General features: G+C 42.1%; 2 protein-coding genes and 2 pseudogenes across 2 annotated transcripts; 1 reads left to right on the top strand and 3 right to left on the bottom strand.

Annotated features, from left to right (window-relative positions):
* Positions 1 to 5,084: 5,084 nt before the first annotated feature.
* Positions 5,085 to 6,744, bottom strand: LOC147450292 (uncharacterized; annotated as a pseudogene).
* A 2,081-nt stretch (positions 6,745 to 8,825) lies between these two features.
* On the top strand, positions 8,826 to 10,784 carry LOC147450291 (uncharacterized; annotated as a pseudogene).
* A 601-nt stretch (positions 10,785 to 11,385) lies between these two features.
* LOC147450290 (pentatricopeptide repeat-containing protein At2g46050, mitochondrial-like) lies at positions 11,386 to 12,030 on the bottom strand. Its single transcript, XM_086519567.1, has 3 exons — positions 11,885 to 12,030; positions 11,644 to 11,704; positions 11,386 to 11,515 (listed from the first exon to the last, which is right to left on the bottom strand). The coding sequence occupies exons 1-3, from the start codon at positions 12,024 to 12,026 to the stop codon at positions 11,386 to 11,388; spliced, it is 333 nt and encodes a 110-aa protein (XP_086375693.1). The 5' UTR covers positions 12,027 to 12,030.
* LOC147450289 (uncharacterized) lies at positions 11,941 to 14,260 on the bottom strand. The gene is made up of 3 exons (XM_086519566.1): positions 14,157 to 14,260; positions 13,950 to 14,078; positions 11,941 to 12,252 (listed from the first exon to the last, which is right to left on the bottom strand). Exons 1-3 carry the CDS (start codon positions 14,237 to 14,239, stop codon positions 12,195 to 12,197), a joined length of 270 nt encoding a protein of 89 aa, XP_086375692.1. The 5' UTR covers positions 14,240 to 14,260; the 3' UTR covers positions 11,941 to 12,194.
* Between the last annotated feature and the right edge of the window lie 6,311 nt (positions 14,261 to 20,571).

Below are 20,571 nucleotides of genomic sequence, written 5' to 3'. Positions count from 1 at the left end.
AATGGAGAAATTCTTTTATCGTCCCAATTTTGCACTCTGTAGATGGGCACTTTGTGTGGAGGAACTAGAAACACTACCGACATTGGAGTGGAAAGAATCCCTCATCTAAATATGGCTCCACACCTTAGAGTATGCTTGTCATCCTCCCATTGCCTGTTAAGGATGCCAAAAACTCACTATGTATCTCTCGTAGCAAAAGAGAATTAATCTTTGGCAAGCATAACAAGTGAGAAAAAGGAAACCTCTTTAGAAATATAGAGGCGCTTTGTTCCCCTTTGTAGGTTTCCCCATGAAGGCTAGTGTGAAATCATTCTTTGAAAAAGGGTCACTCTTTACAACAAGTGGGGTAATGAATGCGACGCACATGCATGTTGCAATGTTGGTTAATAGTCAATCTTCTCCAAAATTGTGTCTAGGTAGCTGGCCACACTCAAGCCCCACTCAACCACCATTCAATGTCTATGTTGGGAGCTACAAGGAAATTATTATGCTCATTGATGTCTTCTTGTAATTTGGGGGGCTTACAAAGTAGAGTTATTCTGTACCTACACAATTACCTAATGAGGATGAAGTATACTATTCAATAGGACAGTCGACCTAGTCTAACTATAAAGTCCCTAGCAACAATAATAACCTTGGGGAAGGGGATTGTTGACCTTGTTCCCTATCCCCTCAAACCCTCTACAAAGAGAATCCCCCCCCCCCCCTCCTCAAAAGCGTCCCCGAAGAAGGTTTGTGTGATAACACACCAAAAGGAAGTAACTCTTCATACCTCAAATTCTAATGAATTGAGTTGCACATGCATGTGGTCAACTTGGTTGTATACCAATCCTGTCCAACATTTCCCAAGGTAGATAGCTTCCCTTGACCAACATGTGACGTTCATGTTTGGAGCTCCAAAGCAGTTGTTCTACTCATTGCCTTTTGCTCATGTAAGTGAGTACACACATATTTATCTGAGGATGAAGTGCTACTATCCGATAGGCCACTTGATGTAGGCTAAGTATCAAATCCATAGCAAGGATATGTTGATGGAAAATGTAGCCATGGTGACAATGCACAAATGCAGCAGTAGGCATCTACAAGTGCCAACTCAAGCTGAGCTCGGCATTCCAAGTGCAACTCAAAACACAAAGCTCTATTTTTTGCTTAATCACATTAACAAGGTTTTGTTAGTCCTTAATGCAATGCAACATTACAAGGAATTGAAAACTTTTACTACTAATGGAGAGACCTATGTAATGGTAGAGCATTGATGGACTCTTATCTCCTTCGTAACATTTTCAAACCCTACCATGTCCCCCCTTCCTTGCCCTTGACAAATTATTTTTTACCCTATGGATTGACAAGCATCCTACTCTACTAGCTTGCTTGATTCCCCTTTCTTAATCCATTCAATTTGCCACCAAGAAGGTGAAAGTGCCTCATTCATAGTTAACATCATTTCATGTAGATTTATACCAAACAAGGTCGTCTACAATAGACGAGGGCACTGCCTCTGATTAAAAATTGGAATAGCTAGTTAGAAATATTATTGATATTCAAAATATCTAAAACAATATCCCAAACACTATTTGGATCTTCCTTCAATGTTGTGGATGGATATCCGGTTCATAAGAAAGACAATGTATATGGTCCTTTAAATTTGGGGCTATATCATAGTAATTTTGGCATATTAAAGGCCTTAGTGCACTATGGGTGAAGGTCGTTCAATTTTCATTGCTTGCCAAGTGTCTCGAGGGGCCTTGAACGTCTTGTGCATAGAAAGACATGATAGTCTTTTAAATGCTATTTTTCAAAGTTGCATTCACTTTTTGGATTAAAAAGTGTATTCATAGGAGTTTGATCCCATGATATGAAGTATTTATAAAGTCCTTTCATTTAAAAATCTCATTAAAAATCATTTCATTATCTTGTTTTATTATGTTTATTAAATATATATTTTCTTATGAAAAAAGCACTAGAATATTTTGTGTTTTAAATTTAAATTTTATTGTTTTATTTTAAATCTTTCTCATTTTGGTTTATGTCAAAATGTTGATATGCAATGTGCACCTTTCACATTATTTAAGTGGGGCTCTTTATAATATATAAACTACTTGTGATTATATATGTATAATAGATCATACAATTTTAAATTTAAAATACGACAAAAATTCCATGTATTATGGGTATGCATTTAATTTAAACTTAGTAGTAGGCCTTCGTGCTTTCTCACCTTGTTTGTAGAGGCTCACATTTACTTGTAAAAAATGGAAACTAGAAAACGGCTAAAAATCAACCTTGTTGACAAATGACAAAAGTTGGGCTTCGAAGTGGCTTAAATAGTATGGCAACAAGTTTTCAAAACATTTGTTGAACGAATGTGGGACCCATTGTACAAAAAGAAGTTGGATGATGGTGTGAAGCAAATGATTTTATGTTAAAACCATTACTTTTCCCCCACCCTTGAGCTATCAAGAGACATAGCCAAAGATGGGAGTCTAGTGGATTGGCCATTCTCGTTTGCTTGCGTTTTGACTCCTAGTATCCAACTTATATGCACTGGAGAAAATTTATTTTTTCTCGTTTACTATAGGTGTCTACTTCATATGGACTTCAGATTCGACTAGAGTGCCTACTTTATATGCGCTTGGGAACATTTTATCTTAAGACCATGAAGGTTTCAATCAATAGGACAAGGTTGAATTCATAAAGAAACTCAAAGTAGAAAGCAAAATTTGTATGAGCTTGCAAGCTTGTGCTAGGACTAGACCGAAGGAAAGCCATGTACCATGTGGTTTAATATAATATGGTTGCATAACCTTTTAGGCTTGTAATCAAGTGAATGGCGTTTTCCAATCCACCTTGTAGCTTCCGTTTAATATTCCTAGGCCCAAAAAGTTAGCCTTGTATACTAACCCATGTTGCTTCACTTTTAACAAAAGCAGAGTGACCCAAGTTTTATTCAATCCCTAAACATTATTGATTAATTTGTTTACAACTATCTCACACCATGCTAAATTGAACATTAGCCTCAACTCAATATCAAAATAAATGCCAACCACGTTGTATCCTAGCAGTAGCATGTTAGAGCGGGTGCTTCAAGACACATAGACCAGTCGGGGCAAGTAATTCCCATCAGTATCCGTTCCCTCACTATGTCCTAAGGAGACCTGCATTGCAAATACTTCACATAGATACCAAAAGCATATCACACACACCCACATGCAAAAAATGAAGCATCAAGTCCACCTAAATCGTGCTCGGATGTTCTAGTATATTGTTCCTTGGTCAAGGTGTTCCATCATGCATGGTCCAATCCTCCTCTAGTACCTTCTGGGATTTAGCAACCGATGCATTAATCCTGACCTTGAACTCCCCATGCTCTCTTTGAGAGACAAAACACAAAATACATCAAATAATGCTCTCTTTATTTTCAAACTGGTGAAATGTAGATCTCAAACACAACAAACCTTCATTGCTCTACGCTCCTTGACAAAAGAGGGATGAACTTTGTCTTTTAGGTAATCAATTTATTGTGCAAAGTACATCTCAAGAGATCTAGGTTTGATGGCAAACTTCTTATAAAAAGGGATCCACTTCCTAGCAAACTCGGAGGTCTCTAACATTGCCTCAACCATGAGCATGTAGCTCCGTCATCAGAGAGATAGGAAGAGACCTTGTCAACTAGATAGTTGACAACCACGATAGACAAAATTATATTTGCAGTAACAATTGGAGGTTCTTTCATGGGTGCACAGTACTTACAAATACATCGATTGTTGCTAATTGTGATGGCCTTCCATCCTTCTCATACGTAACCATACAACGACCAATTCTCAGTCCACAAAATCTTCAACTTCAAGAGGGTTTGATCGCAACATAAGGAATCAATTAGAGCACCTCAAGGGGAGGCTCTCTAAATAAGTTTCTTGATTGATAGGAAGCCACTTTGGAAACTGATCAAGGATCCAGGAGAATGCAAACCAAAATCTCACAAATCATTGAGACCATCTATAACCCATAAGCATCAGGCAGAGGGTTCAAAATCCGGAAACGGAGTAAGAATGCGAGCACCACAAGCCATGCCAATAATCATCTAATAAGGATTGATCCTTGCTGACGATATGGGAATCTTTTAAGATAAGAGGCTGCCTTGCCTCATCCATTCTGTATAACTCTTTAGATAATGGCTCTCTATGTTGTGTGTGTGTGTGTGTGTGTGTGTCCGATGGTCCGAGTGGAAGCATTGAACACCCCTCAAATATATTGAAGCGATGGTCATATGAACCACATAGGGAGGTTGCCAATGTGCGTTCCTTACTCAATCCGGTCTTGATTCGAGGAGTGTGCCATGAAGACTTGGGAGGGACGCTAGATGAGATGTTCCTCCTAGATCTGACCTCCATTGTAGCGTAGCGTGGAGCCAAAAAGAGGTGACCAAGCTATTGCACCCCAAGCAAAGTTTATGAGAGGAGGGATAGCAACTATGAGGCACAAGATTTGATGCCAAATCTGTTGTAGTAAAGTGCATTCTCAATGGCACTATCTTTGTATTTTCATGGACCAACACATACGTGGGATGTATACAAACCAACTTCCAATAGCTAAACTCATGTGAGCCACTAGCCGCTAAAAAGATTGGCTTAGTGGGGGTGTCAGGGGTGCCATAGATATCCCAAAAAGAAGGAATAAATTTGGCTATAAGGCCTTGGCATGAGCAAGCCTAAGCTCTGCCAAAGTTGGTGTCTCATCCCCTGGGAGTTGCCTAGTTCCATCTGTGGACTTTCTTTTTACAGAACAAAATCCAATCAGAATTAGAAATAGCAGTAATAGTACATAGTTTGGCCTCTTCCTATGACATTCTAGCCATCTCTTCATCTTTTTGTTCTCTCAAAGCTTAGGATTTAGCAGAAACTAAGCTTCCTAAAATGCTAGAGTGATTATTTACAGAACCCAAAGTTCTCAACATTTACTTTCAAAAGTATTATGCATGTGACATTGAGACTGTCTGCTAATACCCAGCATAAGTTACCAATCACAATGGTGACACATTATAAGCCGATTTTCATTGCAATTGGGGCATCTGACTTAAAAGTAGGTCACAAGGTATGAATTGCCGTGATCCTTAAGTTGAAATGCATCCATACTTCTTCGCATATTTTCAATCCCTTCAATATCAGTCTTATAAGCGAATAAGTGTCTCTCTCACAAAACCAACGTAAAGAAGAACCTTGTTCTCCCCACCAGAAGGACATAACATTTCAAAGCTGTCAAGGTAGCCTCTTCCAGCCCGGTTTTCATCATTCTTGAAGGAGAAGGCAACTTTCCTGTTAAAGAAAGCACTTTCTCTCAATGCAGATGGGCTTCCTCAAAATCCTAACATCATGGCGATTTCCAGAATCAAAATCCTCATGGCTTTGGAAATTGAAATTCTTCATGATTAGCTAGCCTTAAGCATGGTAAGCTCTCCCTCAAAGCAATACGCTAGGTAGGATGGTCGTGACTGCATCATTTGTCTTTGCCAAAGAGAATCGTAGCCACCAATTCTGAGGTGAGGGTTTTCATAGTTGTTGGAAATATTATAGGTCGCCATGCGAATGATTTGGTGGAGAGGGTCATGTATAGGATGTTCTGCATAAGACATGAGATAAGAGGTTGTATGCTGATATGAATGAAGCTCAATAGAGGACAAGCTGATCACTCTAGTCTATTAGCTCTTTGCACTGAGCCTACTTTCAAGGTACACCATGCCTTCTTGAGGTAGAGCAAGACTTTCCAAATCTGAGATGGACTCGGACTTTGAATCTTGACGAACTATTAGTCATTTGTATTCAAGCCTGAGTTGTGATGGGGGTTGTCATCAAATTGGCATTCAATGGCTTCCTCACAGGTGGCTAAAATCAAGGGATTAAAAAGCGGGCCACCAACATTCCTTTACAATGTCAAAACCAGACTCCAAATCCTGCTTGAGAATTGCTAAGTATTGGCAAGCCACGAAAGCTGCTAGATCTTGCAAAAAAACTGCGCTTGCTAGGGCTCATCTCCAGCTTTGTCTGTAAGCTTTAACAATGGATGAGTCACAAAAACTAGTGAACCTTGCAGAAAGACTGCTCCTCCCAGGACTGCAATCATTACCTCGATGCTTCGACCTCATCCAGAAAGCCAATGCTTTACTGGGATCACTATGAGATGCATGACTATGAGATGGCATGACAACATGATTTGAAGAGACCTTAAACCTATTGTCATCTTTCATCTTTGTGCGGTAGGAAATCACCAACAGAATCGAGCTTCATACTCAAAAAGTCAATGTTCCTTCTACCCTGAAACTTAATTTTTTTTCATAGTTTTTGAGAAAGAGAGCGCTTGGCATCAGGGCTTGAATCCCACATTGGCCAGAAGGAAACTATTTGCCTAAGTGGCTTCTCATTCTTCATATTGGTGACTTGCAAAGAGCTAAGGTACTCCTGAACCAACATTGATGGCTGGGATATTTTAGGGTGGATGATCACCCAAAAAAGCTTCCAGGAGAGATTTCTCATGCTTGATAATTTCAACTTCCATGAGAACTTTCTTCATCCTTACAAGACTCCAGTTGACTCTTGTGCAGATAAAGCTTCAAGGGTCCAAGCAACACACTTCTCATGTTGGGCGCCCTCTTACTTCTTTCTCTTTGGACTCCTTCCGTAGCTTGCACACGTTTTCATTGCTGTATGTGTAGAGATAACCGCAGAAAATAGTTGCGGGCCGTGCCTCCACTTGCAAAACACTAGCGTCCGACAAAAAGAACACCTTTCATTCTAGGGTGCTGAGCGAAAACAATGCAGAAACCACAACACGAAAACGTGTTTTCTAGTCTTCACTCCCAAAAGACCCAACAAAAATAGCATTTTTCATACATTTCCTCCACCTAAAAAAATTTGCAAATTTTCATTGGCAAAACCCCTATGGCCATGCTAGCAAATTTCCTCCCTATAGACCCTGCCTTACGGCAATGCCAACAAACTTCACCAATACATGACAACAACAATAAAATCTAATAACACATTCATTGCATCAATGCGTTTTACGCATTCATACATTTGACAAAGCTAGGGAGTTTCTTGAGTGGATTTTTTATTTTTTGGGGGGAGGGGGCTTTATATATAAGTGAGAGGTAGGTTAGCTTTGGCGATGTGAACTTCACATGTTGAAAGATTCAACATGTGAAGATGATTTATTAGCTAGTCTACACCCACATGTGAGTTGGGAGAGCAAGTGAAAACTCTAGTACAATGTAGATAGTTTTGCAAAGTTTATTAACCTTTTTAGAAATCGCTTTTATATTATATTCTTGTTTACACACAAACATGCAAGCATGTGTGCATATGCATACTCATACGCATGTATTTATGTATATAAATACATGCGTGCATGCAAGCATTACGTACCATGAACGTATGTGTGATACTTGCATGAAGGGAGGTGTACATATCAATGCATGTATGCATCTATATACACATGTATATCTATGGATATGTGCAGGTACATATTAATCTTAATGAGATACTTGTGCATACAAGAAAAATATGTATGCATCTCAACTATGTATTTAGGGATACTTGCACCCATTTTACGCATACCTACGCATGTCATGTGTGGAGGTTTGCATGTACATACAAAGGGAGGGTTGCACTCCACATGATGAAATGCTAATGCAGCATTTCATTCACAAGGCAACCTTGCACCCAATGTCTACACCCACAAGCACACTTGATAAAGTGTGCACACACACCTCCTAGACAACTGTAGAAAAGAACTAGATATGGTTACAAAGTCCTCGAGTGAAAGTAAAGGTACGAACTTTGGATTGCAGTCTACATGAGGGTAAAACGTCAAAAGCAGCAGTTTTTTTGTTCTAATGCAAGTTGGACTGCAGTCTGCATGAGGGTAAAACGTAAAAAGCAACAGTTTTTTTGTTCGAATGCAAGTGGCGTCTCTCTCTCTCTCTCTCTCTCTCTCTCTCTCTCTGCGTGGGCTGAAGCGATGAGGGCTAGAAGGGACGATGCTGTTGTTGAAGATTGAGGGGCAAAGGGGAGGTCTTCATGCATAGAGGCTCGGGGATGAAGATTGAGGGGCAAAGGGGAGGTCTTCATGCATAGAGGCTCGGGGATGAAGACGGTGGGCGAGGTCCAGGGGAGGAGAGAGAGAGAGAGAGAGAGAGAGAGAGAGAGAGAGAAGGTGGGGAGGAGTGCCTCATCACTATATGGCACTGCTCGAGGTCAGAGGGGATCTAGGGCCCAAATTGGGGGCGCGAGGCAGCTTTAATCTCCGCTGTCGGATCACGCAGTGAACTAGGGGTGGGTGAACTAACGGTGAACTAGGGGCGGATAAGTTAGGGGTGGGTGAACTGGGGGTGAACTAAGGGTGAACTAGGGACGCCTTCTCCGCTGTCGGATCACGCAGTGAACTAGGGGTGGGTGAACTAAGGGTGAACTAACGGTGAACTAGGGGCGGATAAGTTAGGGGTGGGTGAATTGGGGGTGAACTAAGGGTGAACTAGGGACGCCTAAACTGGGGTATGATCATGTGCCATGCCAACATGGACAACAACGCGCGCTAGCGTGGTGGTAGGGCATTCGGGTGGCAATCGAGACGTCCTAGGTTCGATCCACACCCCACAAGGCAGGTGAACTAGAGGTGAACTCGGAGCGCCATTTTTGTCCCTAGTTCACTGTGTGATCCGACGGCCGAGATCAAAGCCGCTTCGCGTCCCCAAGTTTGGGCCCTAGATCCCCCTTGACCAGAGCCGTGCCATATATCGAGGGGAGGAGTGGTGGCAAGAGGAATCTTTTCACTAATGTTTTTTTTTAAAGAACCTACCAGTATGTACATAACTGCGAATTTGAAGGACGAAAAGGGCTTTAAAACCAAAAAAAATGGAGCTGCTCACATAATTACGAAAAGCGAAAAACGCAAATTGGTGATGAAGCAAAGGCACGCGCTCAAAGTAACGTGACGGCGGCGGCATTTCTATACCTATAAGCCTTAGGCCTAGCCCTGTATGACAGAAAGCAGATCAAGCAAAAGCACGCGCTCAAGGCCGCGGCATTTCTATACGTAGCCTAGCCCTATATAACAGAAACAGAAAGAAAAATGGAACTTTCAATGTACCGTGTTGTTACTTCACCATTTCATCAGCTACTTCCAACGATTAATATGAAGCAGCAGGCAGCGTCGATACCCACCAGCTCCACCAAAGCGCCCACAAAGAGACAGCATACAATTAGCTGCTGCTCAACGTCGTCAAGAAGCAAGAAGGCGAGAGTGGACTCGCCCACAAAGGTAAAGCAGGTAATTAGCAGCTCAACAACAAGCAAGAAGGCGAGAGTAGACGTTGATGAATTTGCAAGAAATCATGAGGATTTGCAAACAATCATGGCAGACGTGTTGCTTCCCAAGCTGCTTCTGCCATGCCTTCTACGTTTCCGCTCTGTCTGTAAGGCTTGGAACGCCGCAGTCATGTCCGCTGTTGCTGCTCAAACTACTCATAAGGGCTCCTACTTCATCCTTTTCAATACATTTTGCAAATCAACAGAACAGAGGCTCACCTTCTTGGATCCTCTCACTCTTGCCAGCAAGTCTATAAGTCCTCCCTTCCCTTTGCCTTCCTCCTCTGAGGCCAGAGTGCTCTTCCTGCACTCCTCGCAGGGCCTGCTTGGCCTCTTGCTTTACAATTTGTGCACATGTGCTTCAACTATTCGAGTATGGAACGTGGTGAACAACTCTTGGAAGGAACTGCCCCCCTGTCCTTTGCTTGCCTCCAATCCCAGGCTCCAAGAACCGCCCCTGGCTATTGTGCCGGAGGCTCTTGCGCTTCCTTTGCTCGATAATTCCGGTCTGTTTGAGAACTTCTTTGCCAGAATTTCTCTCACCCCTGACAACAAACATTTCTGCCTCACTCTTGCAGGGGTTGGAATTTCCATATGGTCTCTCGCTACATATAGCTCCTTGTCGGACAGATGGGATGTTGATTCCGCCACACCATTCAGCTCCGGTACCGGCTCCATTGAAGATGTCGATTTTGGAGCAAGGTCCATCTTCCCAAGGAACCACTCCCGCTCCTGCGTCATCCTTGATGGAAAGCCGATTGTGCAAGAGGCCCGGAGACTAATCCCGCCCATTCTAGAGCAGGACTTTGATGAGGAGGCGATGGATTTCTGTGACGACACTTATTTATACGACTCAGAAGAGGAAGAGAGTGAGCAAGAGGATGAGAAGCTAGAAGCTGAGGAGAATGAAGAGGAGGGTATTGAGCAAGAGGAATATAAGGATCAAGATGTCGAAGAGGAGCCAGAGGAAGGGAAAGGGTCTACACTGGTGCAGGGCATTGCAACTTTAAGTTGATGATCAAGGCATATGATGCAACATCAAAGCAATGTAAGGAAGCCCACACAATGGAATATGAACCGCCTCCTTACAATGTTGTCAAGTATGGTGCGCTCTTGGAGTGTCGTGGGCGCCTTTTCATGGTGGGCAAGCCCAAGAAACATAGAGATGTAGAGATCTGGGAGGGTGTCAGTGACGCTTGGAGAAACATTGCCACCATGCCCAGCTGCTTTGGAGCACATTACAGCCATGAGCTCTCTTGCCTTGCTACCCATTCCTCCCTCATCCTCGTCGGACACGATAAGTTCACGTGTCTCTACAACCTCGTACAAGCTACCTGGACACCGCTCTCTTTCTCGCCACCACCGTACGATATTGGAGTTCTCCATGTTTCTCTTCATGCAAGCTCCTGTATTCTAAGTGCCTAAAAGGCATTATCTGATTGCAACATATAAACCCCAATTGTATTAAATAAAATGGGTCTTCTGAATTGCAATCAACTCTGAGTATGGTATATGGAGGCAGTACACATCATGAGAACTCTTTGTGTTATTCATTTCACGATATGCCTAATATGTAATTCAATCCGTCCAAAACGGATTTCTACGTACTCTTTGAACATTCTCTATACAGTCTCTGGTGTTGTCCTTACATTTTGCGGGTTTGTTTTTTGTCTATAAGTATTAAGAGGACCATATGCCATACCTACACATTTTAAAACCATGGTTTTTGCTGATATACTGCCTGCATCAAGGGTCATTTGGGTTCTCCATTAGGGAAGCTGTATGCCATTTGTGAGGCATGAATCATTGCAGTACCAAACAGTAACTACATTTGAAGTTGAGTGAATCACACTCTCAATCTGTGCTCACATTGCCAATGTCCACACTTGCCATACATGTCTATAAGTGTGCTACTCAAAAACTTGTTTTTCTCCATTTCTGTAGCATATAAAATAAAACTAGGAATGTCCTTACTAGTGCACACTTTCAGAGCACTTGCAAGGGTGAGAAAACCCTGCTTCACCATACCTCACACCATCTTCTCCAGCAGTTCAAGGGATTCCTCATCAGACCCCTGCTGGACATATGCCGAAAGCATGGAGGTCCATGTGACCACATCATCTCGAATAGGCATACCTAACGAGCTTCTGAGGGAGACCCTAAGATTAGACTATTGTAAAAGCAGAGACTAAAGTCATTATCAGAAGTAATCCCATAAGTGTGAACCCTCTGGATTTGATCAAGCCTGCACATGCCTTCGGAATGGGAAAAAAAGAAAATCCATTACAGATCAGGCTCTTGCGTCATGGGCTCCCAAAACATGATATGCTTATTCGACCAGTTTAATTCTGCATATGCCGAAATGATCAGAATTCATACAACAGTATCTCTGCTTCTTATAAATAGAAAAACCTGTAGTGCATCATCTAGGTTTGCATATTTTGCATACATCTCTAGAAGACTACTGCCCACAAGGACACTTGACTTCAATCCATACGTTATAGCATAGCGGCTTTGAAGCATCTTACCTTCTTTGGCACCAAGGTTTCCACATGCCTTCAATACACTCACAAAACAAACTTCATCAGGTTCAATACTCTTCATTTCCATTTCTGCAAAAAGTTCAAAAGCCACCTCAGGATGCTCATGGTTTGCAAATGATACTACCATTCTCTGACGTTGTGCTTAGTAGCTTCTGGAGAGAACAACAGAGAGTGCACATATGGTGGCCATTGATAAGTCAATAAACAATCAGCTTAATTATAGTATCGGCTTAATAGATATCCTCAGGATCTTCGTCAATCAATGCCCAATCTTGGGCACATTTCCACTATATAACTAAACAACACATACATTCCCCTTCCCCTTATAGAGAACCTCTGACATGGTATTTAATCTGCAAGGCAATATAAACATTAGCTCCATCTCTCTCTCTCTCTCTCTCTCTCTCTCTCTCTCTCTCTCTCTCTCTCTCTCTCTCTCTCTCTCTCTCTCTATGTTCGATACATATTTAATCTGCAAGGCAATATAAACGTTAGCTCCGACCGAGATGCAGAAGCACACTTCACCGGAGTAGACTACAACAAAGGATTAGAAGCATTCTAGCCAGACACCCAGAATGCTCCTAAGAAGTTTATTTAATACTTTGTATTTAGTTTTTCACATTTATTTTCACACTCACACTTTTCACACTTGGTACTTTAGTACTAAGGCCCAGACTTTGTAACAGATTCACCACTTTTGTATCAGTTTGGTCTCATAGGTCATTCTGGCCTTTTTGAAGACGTTAATATAACATTTCATTTCATCTCTCTCTCTCTCTCGCACACAGAGCACTCACGAGAAACGTTTGCATTGCCTTGGATGGTGAGGCTGCTTACAGTCTTACACCCATTCCAACCCATTCACCTACCTAGTTAATTATGAATCCTGTGTTGTGTGAAAACAGAAGCTTTTATGACATGGAAAAGCCAGAGATATATCCAACGGAGGCAAAAAGAGCATAGGACCAATTCCACAATCTAAATCAAGCGAGCATTTGACCTATAGACAGTGCTTTTACAGGTTTCAAAGACAACAGACCGTGACATGCAGTTGAAGTAGTTACATGAGCTTGGGGGCAGGAGAAATAGCAAGAGCTCATGGGTGCATATTCCTTCTCCTGCATCAAAGCCCATGCAGGAGAAGGAATATGTGATGTACCTGAAGCACCACAATCCAATGTCCAATCATTGGGACAGATGATGCGCTCCCTACAATGGAGCCACAGATTTGCACATAGCGTCCGCCACAATGGAGCATAGTGTGACTCTGTCATTGTCATGATACATCAAAACTACCATTTTCCCTACCGAGACCTGGCACACTATTTCAGTGTTATCAGGCTCCACATCTCTCTGGTCATCTTGTATCATTTGCCTCGGGAGTGATTGAGTTGCCAACTTCAACATTCATCGGATAGATCTTCGAGGTCTCTTGGGATAGCTTCCTACGAGGTTAAAATTCTCTTCTTCTTCTTCTTCCTCTCTCTCTCTCTCTCTCTCTCTCTCTCTCTCTCTCTCTCTCTCTCTCTCTCTCTCTCTCTCTCTCCGCATGTTCCTGTTCGTCTTTCTCTTCCAATGCGCACTCTGACATGGTATCAGAGCCCTAGGAGTCACTCACATGATCTGCCATCGCCTTTTGCATCAAAGGGGCTACGCGCTGGAGGGTGGGCTTGTTCTCATTGCTCCTTAGACACAGAGAGAAAGCCTCAGCACATAGAACCAACATGCACTTGGAGCAATGGTGGAGCTGTCCAACCTCACCCCTCTTGTTGAGTCCTGCTGTCCTATGCGTCTGCAGCACATCAAATGATCTCTTTTTGGCATGCCCTTGCTACACACAAAGAGAAAGAAAAGGCAGCATGCAGCTAGTTGCACCATATCCTTCCGTGGCGATCGCCATTTCCTTTGCCGCTGCGTTGCAAATGCATCTGATGCACTTTAGCAGGTTCGATACATATGCGGCTTGCATCGCTTCCAAGATGCTGCTGGTTCTGCTGGAGAGGTGCCATAGCCAAGCTGAAATGTTAAGCTGCTTGAGATTAGGGCATACCTTCTTCTTGCAGAGGGCTTGTAAGGGTTCTGTTGCAGGTCATGGGCCAAGAATGAAGCTCGCCGGATCAGCTTTGGATGAATGTGAGAGTCTAGTGGAGCTCCCAGAGCGAAGGAGCGATCCGATCTTCTGCAAACAGACATTGTTTGAGAAACAGAGCTGTGCTCTGGGAGTTTCATTAGACTCTGACACGCATCTAAACTCGACCTCTCTTTCTTATCGGGAAGCACTGGCTTGGCGACTGCACTTCCGGCGTCGTTGAGTCGACTTTTGCATATACACGCCACCATCTACCACGCTCCAAGTGTTGGGCAAAAGAAAATCATTGTTGCATTTCTTTCTTTTGAACTAATTTTACACTATTTTCCTCGAAATCTAGGCAGGATCTTTACTTGTTTGGCCTAAGCCCATTTTGTCAAAAAAAGCATTACAATCTTCCACATAGCCTAATAATCAGCCGTCGACCTCACAAATCTTGTCGATGGTTGGGATCGCATCTCTTCAAGAGTTATTTGGTACTAGTACGACTGGCCGCCTTCGGCGGCCGCTCTCTCCCCCCCTCTCTCCCTCTTTATCGCCGCGCAAAGGGGCTTGTTTTTGTTTTGGACTTTAGCCTTCAGATCGCAGATTGCAACACGTGTAAAGGGCTCCCCCTTCCGCCATATTATGTTAGTAGATGCACAAGCTTTTCAGCAGCATGTTAGCTATTTAGACGCTTTTTAAATTGCTTAAGTTGTAGACTCTAGCTCGTGCCAACCCTCTCTCCCCAAGGAGAATCAAAGATCTACAAAAGGGGCTTGAGCACGAGGCTACGTTCAAAGAACAGGGACAACTTAAAAGCAGTGGTGATGGTAGGCATGATAGCAGAAGTGAAGGCCATTAATAGAAATGATGGCGAAAGTCACATAAGTGATGATGATGGAGATTGCACTAGACATGATTGATGCGTTGATGGAGATCATAGTAGACATCGGTGTTCGGAAAGGTGAGTCTCATCTTAGCCTAGACCCGGTTCAAAATCTAGATTAGTTGTTTTGAAACCATGGAAAAGTGAAGAAAAATCGGTAAAGAATTATACAAGGAAATACTTCAAAATCCTGCAAATCTGGAAGATTTTGCTATTACTTCCCATTTTCATCTACAAGAGGAGGAAACATTGCCATCTAGGGAAAATGACTTTTTCGAATAGTGGTAGACATGATCGTCCCAAGAGAAGGTATGAAAGACTAAGAGACCATGACAAAGGGGATGCATATAGAAGGGATCATGAGAGCATGATGGTTGTAGGGATTAATATCCTGGCAATGAGATGACGATGAATGCAGAGATGGAAGCAAGAGGGATCGAGATGATAGAGATCCTAAACCTTCGAAAGGGAACTAGCCATAGGAACTTGAGCTATAGGGTTTCACGAGCATGTATCGTGGCTACATTGTGCAACTGCGCGCTTTCATGATCAAAATGAAGGGGTTATGCATGTGTTGCAAATTGCCACATGTACGATTACTAATGCAAAAGATTAAGAGATATGGATTAAGGTTGTTCCTATGACTCGAATAAAATTAGCCTTTTTATGAAGGAGGTAACGAAGATTACAAAATATATTAAAAATTGGGATTTTTACATTTTTTATATAACTACCTTTGTTGCAAGCGGTAAAAAGTTTAGAGAGTGTACATTCACATATATAGTAAGTGTCACAAAAAACCATCAACTTCATGCAAGCTACCTAACCAAATTATAGAATCCGTTGCAATGTGGATTGATGCTACAACACCCAAGACGATAGCATGTCCCTTGGGTTTGTAAGCATGTTTTCTCTGGTATACGTCCTTCAGGAATCTACGATCCTCCATTTGGCCAACCATGGGAATAAGACTTGTGACAAAAATAATGGATTTTGACCATAATCGTTTGGATCAAAAGACTCTAAGCATATCCAATTGTCCTTCACGTTCAACATGTTCTTTTCTAGAGTATCATCAACCAACAATGCATTATCCTCGTTCAAGAAGGGATAAGAGGACCATATTTCATCAAGACACCATATTTAACCAAAGCCCATCACCTAAGTGCTTAACTTCTCCTGCATGGGTGCTCCTAAATTGAGTTACTACACATTCAAGTTTTGCTTTTGTAGCATTCTTTGGTTGTATCTTAACTTATGTAACATAATTTTCTGCAACCACTATGATGCCGCGTATCTAGTTTGAGCCGTTTCTCATAATAATTTTATGAATAGTTGCAAAAACGCATTGATCAAATAGAGGCACATGGTGCTTGTCACAGTAGTTTCATGGATTGTTGCAAAAAAGCATTGATCAAATAGAGGCACATGGTGCTTGAGTCATCAATTATATTACCCCCTTGATGCTTTTATATGATAGCACAGAGGGGCAGTGAAAATGCGAACTAGTCCATCTTCGCTGGATTCAAAGTGAGGGCTACTCTCCAATGCAATCACTTGTGCTTGCAGCTTGAATGCTTGTGGGATTATGCAAAAGTTGACATGGGCGAGCATCATGCAATCTTGTGTAGTTGTCAAAACACAATAACTCATTCATGAGTTTTGGCCCCAAAACGTCATAGATTGCTTGGAATGCATTTATTTATTGCAAGGAATGTTTAAGACATGCAATATAAATAAACTCTAGGTTGCTTCCATCAAATGTAGACTCCGGCCTCTCTCTTAATCCAATCACTTAATGCATGTGGGGTGAGGACTATTTTCATTAATGCAAAGTGAGGACTTCTCTCCAAATGCCATCATCTGTGTTTTCATCTTGAGGCATATGCTATTGCACAAGAAATTAACATTGCAAACACATACTCTCATGTGAGTTTGATAGTGCACAACACATCATCGATAGCTTTTGGTATGAGACATCCTCCCTTTGATTGTACTTATTGCAAGGTATGTTCTATGGGCGAGTTACGATGCCAACAAATCAAGCAACAACCATTAAATCTATGTCAAAAGCACCATTAAAATTAAGCAGAGAAATGTGTAACGAGACATATGCTAGTATAAGCAGCAAAAAAAATAGGTCTCATAGATTGATTCACACAAATTCTCTAATTTAATCCTTCTAATCATAAAATTCTCTACTCACTCGTAAAATTCATACTCTAGACGAGACACACAAACAACCCACAAACCTGTAGCAAAGTATATCGATCTATTTAATCTACAAACCCTCGGTAGCAAAGTTGTTATCTCCATGGTAATTGCCTGTCATTTCTTCTCTTCTCTCTCTCTCTCTCTCTCTCTCTCTCTCTCTCTCTCTATAAAACAAATAAGGCCATGTGCTATTTTATTCCCTAGTGCCAAGGGATTCAATACTAGTACCAGGGGGACACCCATCAGGCTTATGATAAATATTGGCCCGCTAGGCCCCGTGTAGGTGAACGTGACTGGCACAGCCGATCACACCACTTTTTTGGGAGGCAGCAACTTTTTCAACATTATTATGCAAAGGCTACAACACACTTGCAATGCGTGCACACAGTGCAGTTTTGATAGAGCACCCGAGTGGGAAATGGCATGTCCAGAAATCAAGCATTGTGTGTGGCGTCCCTTCCCGTCATTTTGGTCAACAACTGGCAGCCAGTTGCTTTTGACTGACAACCGGCTCGGCTGCTTCGCCATGATGGCAAGCAAGCCGATTTTTAACCAAAGCCCATCACCTAAGTGCAAACTACCGTCCCTCCTTTGTAAAATCTATCGTTTTTCCTTTCTTTCCTTGCAACCCCAACCTATCTCCCCCCCCCTCCAAAGCCAAAACTACAAAAATAAAAAAATAAAAATCCCATCTTTGTACACTCACCCATACAGTTAACCATGGTGAATATTCCCCAATGCATGGTGAGTTTAAGAGAGACTCACCATGAATGTTGAGATGATGTAATCATCAGTGAGCTGTTTATTAGCTCGATGGTTGTCAAGGGATGTTGATAATAAGGTGTTGAGAAAATCATGAGGCTGATTGTAACCTTGTGCATGGTCTTGTCGCCGCTGATCGATGGCCTTCTTGAAGGTTTTCTTGATCTTGCTTCTGAGAAGCTTGCTTTGTTTGGCATAGCCTTGGAGGTCAAGCCAGTGACAGCAAAGAACATTAAAGATTGCAAAGAAATAAAGAGTCCATTCACATATATAGTAAGTGTCACAAAAAACCATCAACTTCATGCAAGCTACCTAACCAGATTATAGAATCCTTTGCAATGTGGATTGATACTACAACACCCAAGATGATAGCATGTCCCTTGGGTTTGTAAGCATGTTTTCTCTGGTATACGTCCTTCAAGAATCTGCGATCCTCCATTTGGCCAACCATGGGAATAAGACTTGTGACAAAAATAATGGATTTTGACCATAATCGTTTGGATCAAAAGACTCTAGGCATATCCAATTGTCCTTCACGTTCAACATGTTCTTTTCTAGAGTATCATCAACCAACAGTGCATTATCCTCATTCAAGAAGGGATAAGAGGACCATATTTCATCAAGACACTTAACCCCCCCCCCCCCCCCCCGGCGGGTGCAATGGACATATCGCATGGTGTGTAAGTGTCTTCTTGCAATGCTTGTGGTCCATAATTTCTAGATAGGCACTTGTTGATAAGGATGGAAAACATGCCCCCATCACTGCTCCTATAAAAGCGATTGTCGCGATTGCAGTAGAGTACATACCTTAACAAGAAGTTGTGGCCCTAGACATGGCATTGTTGTGTGTTTTTTCGTTGCTTTAAAGAATACCTGCTTTGGTTTAATAAGGTACATATGGCAAGTACATCATGGTGGCACGCTTAATTTTCCTAGAAACTTCAATGCATACCAACATCATCCAAAAAAGCGGCTAGTATGTGCAACCTCAATGATGTGACTAGAGATTATGGCAAGTGGAAAAATAATGCTCACCTTGAAGATTGAGATCAAGAGAAAGTTACGCAATGTGGGTCAAAAATGGCTCAAGAGGGTACATGGTCTTTGAGAAGGGATACACCAGGTTCTCATATGGTGCACTAGTGCAATCTCACACAACTTCGACCTTGTATTCGAGTGTGTGGGGACACCAATTAGGGTTTCACCTCATAGAATAAGTATGAGGAATTGTCTATGGAGGCGTTGAAGCTTCCATGAAATTGTTAGGGCACATGCTATGGCGGGTGCCCGGTGAGGGGCCATGGCTTGGAGCCTGCAGAGAAACGAGAGCGAGAGAGATAGAGAAGGAGTCGACAAAGAGAAATAAAAACGCCTTGTTTATTGATTAAAGCCTCTTGACATATATAAAGGGTGAATTTGCCATGCAAAGGCCATGCAAAGTGAACTGCCTGCTATCGGCTGTGGCCACGGGCTTTCCATACCTAACAATCCCCCCCTCAAGCCCGAACTAGAGAAGCAACTCATGATACCTCAAGTTTTTGGTGTACTCGTCAACCGTGAGTTTTAGGTTCTCTCACAACCAAGGATTTCTGGTGTATCCATAACCTGGTGCTATGATAATAACCTCCCCTTGAACAGACAGGGTGTAGGTCAAAAAATTAGCTACCAATGATTGGAGTTTTTGGTTCATTGCCAAACCTTGGGTTTAAGGTGTACCCAGTAACCTCATGAGAAGCGGTAACAAAATAGGCTCAGAACAAAAACTGGTATTTTTGGGAGGTCTTACCACTTTGCATGTGTGGCAATGTCTAACCCGTACAAAATTTTGTCATGGGCAATAACCTAAGATAAAACAATGATTTTGGAAGATAATTGACGATGGACAGACAAAACAAATCTATGATACTGAACATGTGAAAGATAGCTTTGAAATTTATGTTGATTTTCCAAGCTTGATACTACTTTGACCACTTCGAGTGAGAAGCAAAATCTATTCTCCAGGGAGCGTCCATATTCGTCTCTCATGTCATGGATGCTATCTTTCATGCATTTGGTTGCATTGAGCTTTACTCCAAAACGTTTGTGCATAATGTCAGCATCATCAAGAGGATCCAAGCATTGCATAAATCTAAAATCAAATGTTTTCTGTACTCTGCATGTGTAGCTCGTAGCTACAAACCTTCGATTGGGGTGCTTTTCATACATCAAATCACCTTTTGTGAGAACAACTTGTCTCATTGGATCAGTCTCTACTATTATCTCCTCATGGCAAACCCGTTTGAATCCATAAAGCATAAGAAAAACCTCTATGAGATGGTTTTTAAAAAACTGGGAGTCCATTGGGGATGCTCACTTTGTGATTGATGAAGTTCAAGGTTGCAGCTTTTTAAAATGCTTTGTTGACAAGCCCTTTGAGGCTATGGCACAATAGGATCAAGGTTATAGCGTTTTAATATGCTTAAGTATTACCAAGTTCAAGTAATTTCCCTGCATTTTGAGAAGCTATGAGAGAAGACAACAAAAACTGCTAACTGTCGGTAGCGCTATGCAGGAGATGCACCGTCCTAAGGGGTGTTTTGAGATGCCTCTTTCTGTGCAGCGTTTTAAAACGCTTCTTTTCTCTGCTAGCGCTTGGAGTTGCCTTCATTTGCGACAGCGCTTGGGCTAGGCGCGCGTGTTTGCCTTTTGATATGCACGCAGAAGTGCTTGCCTGGAGTACGAGCCCGCCTAGGATCCGCC

Source organism: Adiantum capillus-veneris, chromosome 9 (assembly GCF_014529385.1).
Source record: "Adiantum capillus-veneris isolate H3 chromosome 9, ASM1452938v2, whole genome shotgun sequence".
NCBI classification, from domain to species: domain Eukaryota; kingdom Viridiplantae; phylum Streptophyta; class Polypodiopsida; order Polypodiales; family Pteridaceae; genus Adiantum; species Adiantum capillus-veneris.
The sequence above is the reverse complement of the archived record's forward strand: the minus strand, read 5'-3'. Positions and strand labels throughout refer to the sequence as shown.